The sequence below is a fragment of the Dromiciops gliroides genome, chromosome 2, assembly GCF_019393635.1.
Source record: "Dromiciops gliroides isolate mDroGli1 chromosome 2, mDroGli1.pri, whole genome shotgun sequence".
NCBI classification, from domain to species: Eukaryota; Metazoa; Chordata; class Mammalia; order Microbiotheria; family Microbiotheriidae; genus Dromiciops; species Dromiciops gliroides.
Genome location: NC_057862.1, coordinates 566,922,932 through 566,936,289, shown reverse-complemented (window position 1 = coordinate 566,936,289; position 13,358 = coordinate 566,922,932). Strand labels below are relative to the sequence as shown.

General features: G+C 43.4%; 1 protein-coding gene across 1 annotated transcript in view; it reads left to right on the top strand.

The window, feature by feature from the left end:
• The first annotated feature begins 7,988 nt into the window (after window positions 1-7,988).
• The window catches only part of ISM1 (isthmin 1), a 102,220-nt gene continuing 96,850 nt past the window's right edge, over window positions 7,989-13,358 (top strand). Inside the window, exon 1 of the mRNA XM_043985406.1 lies at window positions 7,989-8,172. Coding sequence (XP_043841341.1) covers window positions 8,038-8,172 — 135 coding nt within the window. The 5' untranslated portion in view covers window positions 7,989-8,037. The remainder of the gene's footprint in view (window positions 8,173-13,358) is intronic.

Sequence of the window (13,358 nt, the reverse complement as noted above, 5' to 3'; positions counted from 1 at the left end):
GCAGAAGACAGACTGAACAGGAGGCAGAGGAGAGCACAAAAGCAGTCAGCACAGGGTATAGGTTGGAGAAAGTGAAGATTAAGAGGAGTTAGAATAAAGTACCTGAGTGCCCTGAGGTGGCTAAGGCCCTTATTGTATTCAAGAATTTCTAAGCGTGCAGCAGGTGGGAAAGAGATGCAGTGGAAAGAGACCACAGGAAAGCAGTCAGGTTGTACATTTTATTTCCCTGTATTCTTAATTTTCAATAGTATCTCATAAATAAACTCTGCTTTGATTATTTAGTTAAGAGCCTTCTTAATCTTTAGTTTATCGATTTGGGAGTAGAGCAGTGTGGTGGAACTTTATGAATGGCCCAAATTAAATTAAACGAAGTCAGATAGCCAGTTAGTCAAAGGTCCCCAGATTAGTCCTCCAGTCAGAGTAGCCCCCCAAATTAGCCTAGTCATCAAAAATATTTCACAGTGCTGAGCCTCTAATTCCCTTGATGTGGAAGGGATAACTGTAGCTTCATTTTCACTAACTTTTGTTTACCTTTATATTCATATTTTATTTTATGCATTTAAAACATTATTTTAAAGAAAGAAATCCATAGACTTAACCAAAATGACAAAGGGGTCCATCACACAAAATAAGCTAAGAACTCCTTTAGACACTCATCTACTCTCAGTGAACCAGTTTGTTTAAACCATGAGAGCCCCCAAAGAGAGTAGTAACAGTGTTTTCATACTCTTTGTACCCCATCTCTTAGCATATTATCATAAGCTTGATCTTGCCATCAGCCACAGATGTATCACTATCATGTTCAAGAACTCTCAAATTCCTTTATCTGATCATAATCTGTCATCATCCCATCTTTCCCTCTGCCTTGCAACCCCAAAATCTGTTTGATGTGCTGAGACCTCATAGCTCCAATCCTCAGTTCTTTCCCAGGTCATCACCCTACTGTGGCTATCCTCTTCTCCCTTCACATTTTAGTACCTACCTCACATGGTTATACTATGGATAAAATGAAATAATATCTATAAAGTGCTTAGCACAACAGTAAGTCCTTAATAAATGCTTGTTCTCTTCTCCTCCAGCTTTCCTTTTGTCTTGACCCATTGGTGAACCAATTCAACTGTAAAGTCTTCATCTCTTGAGTCCTTTGCCTCTTTATCTCATCTAAGATTTTGCCCTGCCAAACCTTAATGCTGGATTACTCCTACCATCCATCCACTGCTTTCATTCCTATGCTACTGAATGAAGATGGAGAAAATTACAAAACTGTGCTAAATCCACTACAAATTTATGTTACATTATCTTAACTGTGCCCCACCCCAACCCCCATGGCAAGGCAAACCTTTTGTACCTTCCTAATTCATTCACTATGCCATTTACACAGCATATTTTCCAAATGAATCTTCTGCCTGTTCAGCTAAGAACCTTGCCTCCTATTTTATTGAAAATTTGAGGCTATTCACCAAGGGCTCCACTTTTCCTCTCCCCCTCATCACTTTACAATGGGACCATCATCTTTTTCCTGGACTATTGCAATAGCCTGCCTCAAGTCTTTCCCTACTTTAATTCATCCGCCACTCAACTGTCAAAGTGATCTTCCTAAAATGGAAGTCTGGTCAAGTCACCCTTCCTATTCAGTAAGCTGCAGTGGCTTTTTCTTGCCTCTAGGGTAAAATATAAAACTATATTTGGCTTTTAAAGCCCTCCCTAATCTAGATCATTCCTATTTTTTCTTTTCTTATTCTACCTTACAGCCACCAAAGTACTCTCCAATCCAGTGACCCTGGCTTCTTTCTTGATCCTTGAACTAAATACTCCATCTCCCAACTTCAGGCATTCTTACTTGCTGTCTTCCCATGCCTGGAATTCTTATTGCTTTAGTTGTTGTTCAGTTGTTTTAGTCATGTTGGTTTTCTTGGCAAAGAGACTAGACTGATTTGCCATTTCCTTCTCCAGCTCTTGTTACAGATGAGGAAACTGGGGCAAACAGGACTAAGTGACTTGCCCAGGGTCACACATCTAGTAAGTGTCTGAGGAAAGATTTGAAGCCAGGGAGATGCATCTTTCTGATTTCAGGCACAAGACTCTATCCATTGTGCCACCTACCTGTCTTCCTGGAACTCTCTCCCTCTTCATTTGTGCCTCCTAGATTCCTTGGCTTTTTTTTTTTTTCATGTTTCAGCTAAAGTCACACTTTCTGCAAAAAACTTTTCCCAGTCCCCTCTGTTAGTGCCTTTGCTCTGCTATTTCCCATTTATCCTCTAAATATCATTTGCAGACAGTTATTTGCACATTCTCACTTACTATGTGCCAGACGCTATGACTTTACAAACTTTACAAACATTATCTCATTTCATCCTCAGAACAACCCTATGGGGTAGATACTATTATTATGCCCATTTTACAGATGAAGAAACTGAGGTTGAAGAAGGATAAATGACTTGCTCAGGATCACTTCAGCAAGGCAGTATTTGCTCTAGGCCCAATGCCATATGAATTGTGCTACTTCATTGCCCCATAAAACTATTAAGTCCTTGAGTGTAGGATCTGACTTTTGCTTTTGTTTCGCCAATGCTTAGCACAGTGACTAACGCACAGTAGTCATTTAATGCTGGTTGGCTGACCAAGAAATCTTAAATGTCTGACAGTATCAGAACAGGAATTTGAACCCAGGTCTTTCTTGATTCCAAGTCCTGTGCTCCTCCCCAATATGGAATGCTACAAAAGGTAGTTAGATATTCTTGTCACCAGTTCTCAAAGAGGACAAATAACATCAGGAGGATGGTATCTTGACTTGCAAATGACTTGGATTAAAGTAGGGCAGAGCTCTGAAAAGTCATCAGTCCCACCCTCTCCTCCAGAATCATTGGAGTCCAGTGGCAAGACATAGGCCAAGATTGGTGATGGCCCTGGATGCAGTTGCAGGGTGGGAACCCTGGGCTTTTTAAGGTAAGGTCTTTCCCAGGTCTCAGTTGGTCTGAGGCAAAGCCCATTCAATAATTAAAGGCTAGGTAAGAATAAAGGCAAAAGATGCCCTACTTTGCCTTCATAAAAGAATGAATCAGGGCAGCTAGGTGGCACAGTGGATAAAGCACTGGCCCTGGATTCAGCAGGGCCTGAGTTCAAATCCAGCCTCAGACACTTGACACTTACTAGCTGTGGGACCCTGGGCAAGTCACTTAACCCTCATTGCCCTGCAATAAAATTAAAAAAAAAGAAGAATCAATCTGGGAAATGAAGACCTCAGTTTCTGGCCAAAACTGAGTTCAAATCCTGCCTCAGGCCCTTTATTAGCTGGATGACCCTGAACGAATAATTTCCATGACAGCCTCAGTTTCTTCACCTGTAAAATGAGGATAATAATGGCACCTACCTTACATGGTTGTGGTAAAGGGCAAATGAAATAACATATGTCAAGTGCTTTGCAAACCTTAAGGTGTTATGCAAATGCTAACTATTGTTGTTATTACAAGAAATCACTCTTTTCTTATTTCATTATTAGCACGTTGATAGCATGTCACTGAAATATTGAGGGGAATATGTGATCTCATGATGCAGATAGCAACACATCCATGACTATCCACCCTTGGTGACTTTTGTCCAAGTCCTTCCAAGGGTCCATAGAGTATATAATCTATGTGGTCTCACTTGGTCTTCATAAGAGTCCTTCATAAGAGTGCTATTATAATTCCAATTTACACATGAGGAAACAGGCTCAGAGAACTGAACTGCCTTGCCTAGAGTCATATAGCTAACATTTAAAATAGAAGAGTAAGAAGAACACAGATTTAGAATGGAAAGAGACTTTAGAGGTTATCTGGTCCAATCTCATTTCACAGCTCAGGAAACCAAGGCTGAGGGACTTGCCCAAGGTCACACATGCCAAAAGTATTAAAGATTTGCAATACAAGAAGTCTCCCATAAATGAAGAGCACACTCCCCTTCAAACATACATACCATCATTGGGAAGAGTACTCATGCATTGGTGTCATACTTGAGGGGCTCCTAAATTATTGGTGAGGTCCTTCTCTTTCAAATTATATCATCTGTCAAAAATACTCTTCACTCTCCTGCCCAACCCATCTCTACAGGTTAACATTAGGCTAGTGTTAGGGGCAGCTAGGTGGTATAGTGGATAAAGCATTGGTCCTGGATTCAGGACCTGAGTTCAAATCCAGCCTCACACTTGACATTTAATAGCTATATGACCCTGGGCAAGTCACTTAACCCTCAACCTTGAAGAAAAAATAAAAGAGTTCATGTAGAACATTATACTAGTTTTAAACATTTCACCATACCTCCAAATTACATATACACACATATTTTCTAAATTAAAATGTTTCCTAAGCAAAGGATGGTTTAAAAAGGAATTTCAGAAAGGTAAAATTTAACAAGAACCATTTTTTTCTTCATGTAAAGTGGAATTTAGGCCATTTTTTTCTTTCCTGTTTGAGATACTATTCTAAGTCTGGTTATCCTTGCATTTTTATCGATGTTGAAAAGTCTCATCTGGAAGATGGATTTAAGATAATGCTGCCGAAGTTAGTGATTCAGTATGACTTAAGGTTTTGTGAAACATGAGATGCCATGAAGGACAAATACAATACAAAAGGTATATAGCATTGGGATTTTTAAAGCTTTGCCTAACTATTCAAAATGATTTCAAATTTGAACTTTTAAGCAGGAAAAAGCAAGTAATAAGTCGTTAATTTATTTGGATTTTTAAAATAAAAATTTGATCTCAACAAGTGTGAGCCAATTCCCTTCCCTTCATCCAAAGATTACATGGTGGCTGAGTTTAGCAATTCTAGTTTTGTGTGCTGGGTGTAAAATGAAAATGGGACATTTGGATTTCACAGCTTTGAGGCAGGGATAAATGACAATGATGACCATGATTAAATGAAGCTAGATAGAGTTAAAATCAGGAAGTAGGTAAAGTTCAAAGAAACAGACTTCTCCAGCTGGGTATACTCATGTTGTTAATCCAGTCTCCCAGCTGAATCATAATTACAACTCCCTTCTCCAAGTCTACATTTTAAACTGCTGATACATTTAAAAAATTATTTTCCTTATAATCCAAGAGTTTGACACTAAAATAAATGATGATGTCTTTGAGAAGGTTCATTAGTACATGGGAACCGAATGTTATGAAAATAGGGGATAAAAGAGAATGAAAAAATCTGATTTAAATTGACCTGCTCAAGGCAACAGAAAACCATTTGTTCTATTGTGTCACAACATTACTTGACCCCGGGTTGCTGGTTAGAGGAACCCTTGAAACTGTCTCTGATTTCCTTAGCTACTATAGAATCATCGTTTACTATTTTAATAGCTTATTTTGTGTGTTCATGCCTTGTGTTTGATTGTTTTTTTCCTCTTCTTTAAAGTGATCCTAATTAGAAAACATAGAAGGGGGTCTTAGTGGAAGGATATGAGACACTATTGTGGTTCATCCTTTGATCTACCAGCTGAACCAGGGCACACTATTGTTTCAGAGTATTCCTCCAGCGAGCCATCTGACAATTATTGACAATTTAGGGCTTTGAGTCTCAAATTTAGATGGCAAAAGACTGCCTGCCTGAGAGTTCCCTCTGCCTTTAAAAATAAAGTAACAACCCCACAAAATTTTACTGAAAAAGAAAAGGGCATCCCAGCGCTGGCTCGGTAAACATACTTTCAATCTTTTAGTAAGATGATTGAGATTTAAAGATGCTTATGTACCTGGACCTAAAATTATCAGGTAGATTGCGGAAAAAGTTAACGGTTAAGTGAATATTTACAAATGCCGTGTTGATCTAGGACATTTTTGGAACTGTGATTATACTTTGTCTTAATGCCTCTTCGGGTTGAAAGTTCTGAGCTTGCTTTCACAAGCCAGGGTAATTAGAATTGTAGATAAACTTCTAGATAAGATGAATTAGGGGTAGGAAGGAAAATTGGAGGCATGGAGATGGAGGTGTCGAGGTAGAAGGTATAGGTGGTTTGAGGGTCGAACTTGGAAAAAAGCCTCGGGGCCCTGATACGTCTTGGGATCGCGTTCCTAGTCTGCGTAGGGGGCACTATTCAGACTGTGTAGGGAGTTTGCGAGTGGACTAGTATGGGGAGGTGGCCGGGAAGCAGAGGGAGAAAGCGACTAGGGGGAGGGGAAGTGATCGGCCTGCAATAGGAAGACGAGGGAAGGGGGGGAGTGGGAAGGACAGCAAACCAGAGGAGGGAGAGTGGTATAAAAGCTTTAGACCAACGTGCGTTCACGTCTCTAAAGCCCCTGCGAGTTGAAGGCAGCAGCAGGAGAGGTAGTCCGAAGAGGAAGAAAGTAACCAGAAGGAACCCCAGTAGCAGAAAGAAAAAAAGAAAAGGCAGGAAAGCCGTGTTGAAGAGGTGACTAGAGGAGTAGGGCGTGAAGGGAGCACAGCAGAAACCCGGAGAAGGACATTGGGCACAGCCTAATCTCTAGCTGCTGCGGACGATTGCCTCTACCCGCCCTCGAGGACAGTGTTCCTGCATTCCAGGAGAGAACGCTACACTGACGCTCTCTTACCGGCATTGCCGGGCTACGAGTGGTCTAGTGAAACCTGGGTCGGGGTCTTCGGAGAAATGAGGTTTAGCTAGAGGAGCTGCTGCTTCGGCTGCCTGCGCTTTCTGCCCCCGGGTACCCAGGATGAGAGCTTCGGAGGCTACAGATCCCACGGAGATTCAGAAGAAAGCGAGGAGCCCCGCGGCCATCCCACCCGCTCTTGTCTGCTGAGTCTGCCCCCCTCGAACCTCCGGAGGAGCAGGAAGAGGAGCTGAGCCGCGGGCCAGGAAGGGCAAGTCCCCGAGGGGCAGCTACACCTGCCCCGGCTGGACTGTCCTCTCAGAGAAGACAGTGCCACGGAGACCTAGAAGGAGCATCGAGACGCGTGGATCAGGGCTGCATAATAAGCAAGTGTCAAGACACCTCTAAAAGGCACTTTGACCTTCAGGGGGAGGGGTTGGAATTAGACACTTGGTGGTGTGCTCCCCAAGACTCCAACCACCGTTTGCAAATAAAAGTTTCTAAACAAACCCCATCTGCTCACCTCCCTACCCCAGCACACACATACCCATACCACGGGCACAGAGCTCGGCAGGATTTGAAAGCGTTTAAAGCCCTTGAAGCAGCAGCTGGAGGGAACCCCCCACGAACACTACCACCACCGGTCAAAGTTAATCTCCCTTACCGCTCCCCCAACTCTAATCATCCTCCAGCAACTAGCTCATTTCTTCCCTAGAGGTGGATTGAACTTCCCGGGCTGAGCACTGCCTTTGGCCACCTGGACAGACTTTGGAGTGGCGTGGGCTCCAACGAGAAACTTTCCTCTCACTCCCTCCCCCCTCTCCTGGGTGGGAGGGAAAGGAGACGAGGGAGAGACGGAGGAGGGAGGTGGTTTGTCGGGTGAGTGGTTTGGGGCGGCGAGGGGGATTGGGGGGGAGTGAAGGTAACTAGTTGCTGAAGCCCTCCTCCTCCTCCTCTTCCTCCTCCTCTCCCTGCCACTGCTGCAGCCGCTGCCACACTCGCAGCGCCCATGTGGACTCGGGGTCTCCAGTGCTTCTGCAAAGTCGCCTCCGCAGCCTGCTGGCCGCAGGGTGGCCACCGTGTCCAGTTCCCCAGCGCGGGCTCTCGGCAGCCCCCCGCCCCCTACCCCATCCCCGTCGGGCAGCGCCGGGGTTTTCTCCGCCGGCTTGGACGCTCCCTGCCCCGCAGTGGCTCCGCCGTGGTGTGGCGGCGGCGGCGGCGGCTCCTCCTGCTCCTCCACCCCGTCCTCCTCCTCCCCAGCCCCGGCTGCACCCGCCACCGCCTGCGCCTCCCCTAGCGCGGCGGATCCGGAGCGTGCGGGTCCCGCGGGGGCGGCGCTGGCGGCGGAGGAGGCGGCGGTAGCGGCGGCGGCAGCGGCGGCGGCGGCAGCAGCAGCAGCCCCCGGAGCAGCCCCGGCCCCGGCTCCACCCCCGCCACCTCCTCCGCCCCCGCCGCCTCTACCACCGCCCGCCCCGCGGGGTCCTAAAGCCGCTCGGCTGAAGAGGATGGTCCGACTGGCTGCCGAGCTGCTGCTGCTTCTGGGACTTTTGCTGCTCACCTTGCACATCACTGTACTACGGGGTAACGGCGCGGACGGTCCAGACGCAGCCCCCAGCAACGCTAGCCGGGGACAACTGCAGGTGAGTGAGTCCTGGGCGGGCCCCCCACCCCGGAGAAGTGCTGGGGGCTGGGGAGGGGGGCGGGAAGGATGCAGAGGAGTGGCTGCTGTAGTGGAGGAGGAACGCAGCATAGAGGGGAAGATGCTTGAAGCCTTGGCGGTTGAGGTCGGAGAGAGCTGCCAGGCGTGAAGATTGCAGCTTCCGCCGAGATCGAGCAGAGCAAGGTGCCATGTGCGCTTGGGGGAGAGGGACGAAGTTACCCCTAGGGAAGGTGCGTCGCTTGCAATTATTCTGGCCTAGGTGAGCAGGTAAATTGAGCTGGGCTAGGCTGGAGCAGGATCTGTGCTGGGAGGTAGGACTCCCCGTTACTCCGACTAGATTTGAGGCGTGAAATGGACAAAGTTGAGCCCCCAAACCACAGAAGTCAGTAGGGAGAGTGCCAAGGTGGTGGATTAGGGCTAGCGTGCTAGGTGAGACCGTTAAGAGAGTGGGCATTGGAATGGATAGAAGGGGATGGAGAAGCAGCATGAGCCCACGGGTCAGACCCCAGGAGAGAAGGGCTTAATGGATAGTGGATTTTCACAGTTTAGGGGTTTCATCCATTCTAGGTTCTCAGGCCTAAAGGAGAGGCAAGTGAGGAGGAAAAGGCAACTTTAATTGGGGGGGAGGAAGGATGCCAAACCTGGGCATGGTGGAGCTGTAAGTATGACACGACCAACTGGCTCTCTTGGATACTCGGGCGCCAGCAAAGAACCCGACTGCCACTCTAAGAACACAGTGTTATTGAGTTCTTCACTGACCCTGCAATCTCCAGTGCCTGTTGCTGTTCACTGTGTTTGGATCCCAGGCCTGGGGAAATTGGCCACTAGGTGAAAGTGACTGGTTCTGAAGGCGGTATTTAGACTTTGGAACTGCAAGGAACTTTAGAGATTATCTAGTTTAACTTCTTGTGTTACTGATGTGGAAACTGAGGGGGGGGGGGTGTGATTTGCCCAGGGCACACAGGTAACAAAATCTCAGAATGTGGCAACTCAGGTCTTCTTGATACCAAATTTACTGCGCTCCTCATCCCGCCCCGCCCCCTTCTAATTGCCCTGGGTATGTGCAACGTCCACCGTTTCCTGTTTTCTGAGGGGAAGAAAGAGTGAGAAAGCCAATTTTGGAAGTAAGGAAGCTGGGAAGCTCCTTGCTGCACCTGTCATCCCCATCTTGCCTGATTATCTTCGGTCAGATTCATCCTCTGGGACTCTCTTTGACCTACATAAATTAGTTTTCCCAGAGCATCACCTTCCCAGTAATTGCAATAATTTGGACTTTCTTCTTCCCCTGACAACGATGGGAGGTGGGTATAAAGGTGAGGAGTGTTATATGGGGAAAGAATGGGTTTGGGGGAAAATATTGAATGTAATGTGTGGAAGTTCCCATTTCAAACTAAATGCACATGTCAAGACTTTCTGACATGACTTTGTCTTTTCCCTCTTGCCCTTATAATTTCAATAAGCAATTATTTCTTTTTGGCTAGTTTACAACACTTGACAAATCAGAGCCCTGGGTGGAAAAACACGTTCGATGATGTCTAAGAAGCCACTGGGCATTTTCTCTCAGGCCAACCTCTTTTCAGTTGTCTAGGGATAACCCTACCTGGCTTTTCTGACTTCCAGTTCTCAGGTCACTTGGGGATGGTTAAGATTAAATACTATTCAGATGGGAGAAATCTTTACTGCACCCCTAACCTGCCCCCTTCTAAAAGCAGTTTTAATATCTTTATGTATAAAAAGAAAATTTTAAAGGGAGGATGATCAGTAAGGGTAACTTTCCAGATAATCAGCAATATACGGATTATCCTTAAAACCACAAAGGTTTTAAAAAAAATGAAAATATACCCTAAACCTAAAAGTCCTTTAGAATTTAGGTATTTCTGAAATTATAATGACTTATTTTACCCTTTTATCCTTTCATTCTGGTCAACAGTTTCACTGTTCACTATCAGTTCATCTGACAACACAATTCATGTAATAAAATCTAGGATGATAACATTAATAAGAGCTGACATTTATAAAGCACTTTAAGGTCTTCCAAGGATGGAACCACAATTGATCTTCGAGAGAGTCCTTGTGAGGTAGGTAAGAATATAATGTAGACAGACTTATAGGCTGAAATGTCTACTAGTTTAACATTATTGGAACAATTTTTAATATCTTCAAGATTTCTGGTAATCATATTTTCTACATGATGCTTTCTTTCCTCATAGACTCATGAAAAGCCATAAAAATGATGTTCTGTGGAAAAGTAAATTTGGCGGGTTTCTTTATGAGGTGTTTGCTATCATTAGAATAACCTTGAGTTTGCTTTTTCTGACAGGCCAGTAACATAATGAGAGAAACAGCTGAGGAATGGGAAAGGTGGGGGGGGGGGTGCAGCAAGGATGTTATTCTCCAAGGAGGAGGAGTGGGAATTAAAGTGCTACACTAAAGGGGAAAAGAGATAGAATTTAGGAGGCATGCTTTCCTGAATATCTTGGATACAAAGTGATTGCTAAAAACCAATACATTGAATTTTTTGAGAAGTATTATAACCATGTTTTATTATGTTGTGTGCTAAATACAAAGTCTTCTCCTAAGCAACATGATGAGTTTAGCAGCTTGGTTCACATTTCCCCTCATTTTGTCCTTTGTTATAAAATTTTTATATTCTTCCTGACTGAAATGTTATTATATAGCAATTTACTTGGCTATCTTACCCTATAAAGGCATGAAGAATAGTGGCAGGCCACATGGAAGGATCCTGACCCCGCCCCCCCCCCCCAAAAAAGGAATTTATTTGTTGCTTTCATAGCAACAGACAGGATAAAAAAAATGTAAATTCTGGAGTAGCAGGTGTATTTAAAAACTGAACCAGAGGGAGACTCACCCTTATGACAACCACAAAAAGCAGCATTTATTAAGTACTTTCTATATACTTGGCACTTGTAGGCAATAGATCAACAAAGTAAAAAAACAAACAAACAGTTCAGGCTCTCAAAGAGCATACATTCTGCTGGGGGCATGGGAGTCAAGGGAGGACAATATGTACATACATGTGTGTGTGTATATATGTGTGTGTTTATGTTCATATTAACTTTATACAAATAGTTAAAAGAAAGTAAATAGGGGGATCAGAAAGGCTTCCTATAGAAAGTGGAAATTGAGCTGAGCTTTGAATACAGCTAGGAGCTCCAGGAGGTAGAGGTAAGGGGAGAGTATTCTAATCATGGAGGACAGCTTATTTGAAGGCATAAGGGCAGGAGATGGAAACTGGAAAGTGCAAATTGGCTAGTTTGGCTGGAATACAGAAAGTATAAAGGATATTATTATCAATCCCTGGCGAAATCAATCTAGAGATAGCTTGAAGCCAAATTTTGAAGGGCTTTAAATGTCAAACAAATGACTTTGTACTTTGCATTTTTATTATTTCAGTTTTCTATTCATTATTAATAAAATAATGTCAATTATTCCTAGATAGGTAGACTCAGTGAATCATCTCTTAGGTATCATAAACTTTGTTTCAAATCCTGCATAGTGGCAAGCTAGAAAGCATATATCTACTTTTTTGTTTTGTTTTCACTGTTTAAAAAAAAATAAAAACAGAACCATGAGGGTAGAAGCCAGAACCAACTATACCAAAGGATCTCTATTTACATAAATGGTGGTAAAGTAGCCATTGCTTCTAAAGCCTACTTCTATATAAGGTCTGTTGTTTTTGGCAATTGAGACTTGCAACTGATCTAACAGTAGTCAAGATTATTTATACAGTTGCTTAGTTTGTTTTTGTGTCATCTGAAGTGTTTTTGTATTCCAGTGTTGTAAAATGTTTAATCTGGTCATTTTTCTACCTTTGACACAAGGCAAGGAACATTAATCCCATTAACCATTCACCTTTTGAAAAAACAATCACCCTTAGTGGCTTATATTGAGAAAAGAACCATTTGCAATTATTGGAGAAATTGGATTTTGAATAATGAGAACATATTATGTACGTGCTGTATAGTTATGATTTAAAAAAAAAACCTTATGTAGTTGTTTACATGTTCCCTCCCCCTTTGGACTGTGAGCTCCTTGAGATCAGGGACTGTCTTACTTTTCGTTGTATTCCTTGTGTCTGGCTCATAGAAAGTGCTTAATAAATGTTTATAGATGGACTATATATTGGCAGACTAAATGAATTCTGGAGTAAATCTATAGTATTTCTTTCCTCCTCTGACACTTGCTACTTATATTTCCCTTGGTCAAGAGTGTTAAATCTCCCTGGGACTCAGTTTCATCATCTTTAAAATGAGGTTAGACTAAATGGCCTCTGAGATCCTTTCCAACTCTCAGTCTCTCTCTCTCTCTCTCTCTCTCTCTCCCTCCCTCCCTCCTCTCTCTCATAAGTCTATATGTGTATGTGTGTGTATTTATGTATATATACATATACATACATATATGTATGTATGTAAAATCTCCCTATCTCTATGATCCTATGGAGATATTTTGCTTCATTAAAAAAAATCTTTACCCCATCTTTTAAAAAATTTACCTTTTGATCTAGAGTTGAAAGCTTAAAAGATAAAAGCTACTGATTCTGTTGTTGCTGTTGCACTTTTTTTCCCCCGGGACCATGGGGGTTAAGTGACTTGCCCAGGGTCACACAGCTAGTAAGTGTCAAGTGTCTGAGGCTGATTTGAACTCAGGTCCTCCTGAATCCAGGGCCGGTGCTTTATCCACTGCACCACCTAGCTGCCCCTGCTGTTGCACTTTTAACACTTGAAATGATGTTTTTTGCCTCAGCTATGCTCTCACTAGGGAGCAGTAAGGATGTTCTGCCCATCATCAAGATCCCAGGAGGTTGCTTCCTCCTAAACTTCATTCACATTTACAAATAAACTAAACTTGAGAAAACATTTTTTAAAAAGCAGTACAGAAATACTGTTTAGAGTAACAGTTAAAGCTCTTTACCTCTTTACTGTCATTCCTTATCCTTTCCCCCTCTAAAAATAATCTCAGTTACTTGGCTGTCATAAGAAAGTATTGGCTTCTTTCATTCACTTGCTAAAAATTTTGTGGAAAAAGCTTCTCCCAGCTTTTTTATACTCAATTTTCTAGGTTTAAAACTTGGTCATCATTAAAATCCCCTCAGCAATTCTCCAAGTCCAAAGTCTCTTCTTTTACATTCTCTCCCTTTCTCAGACA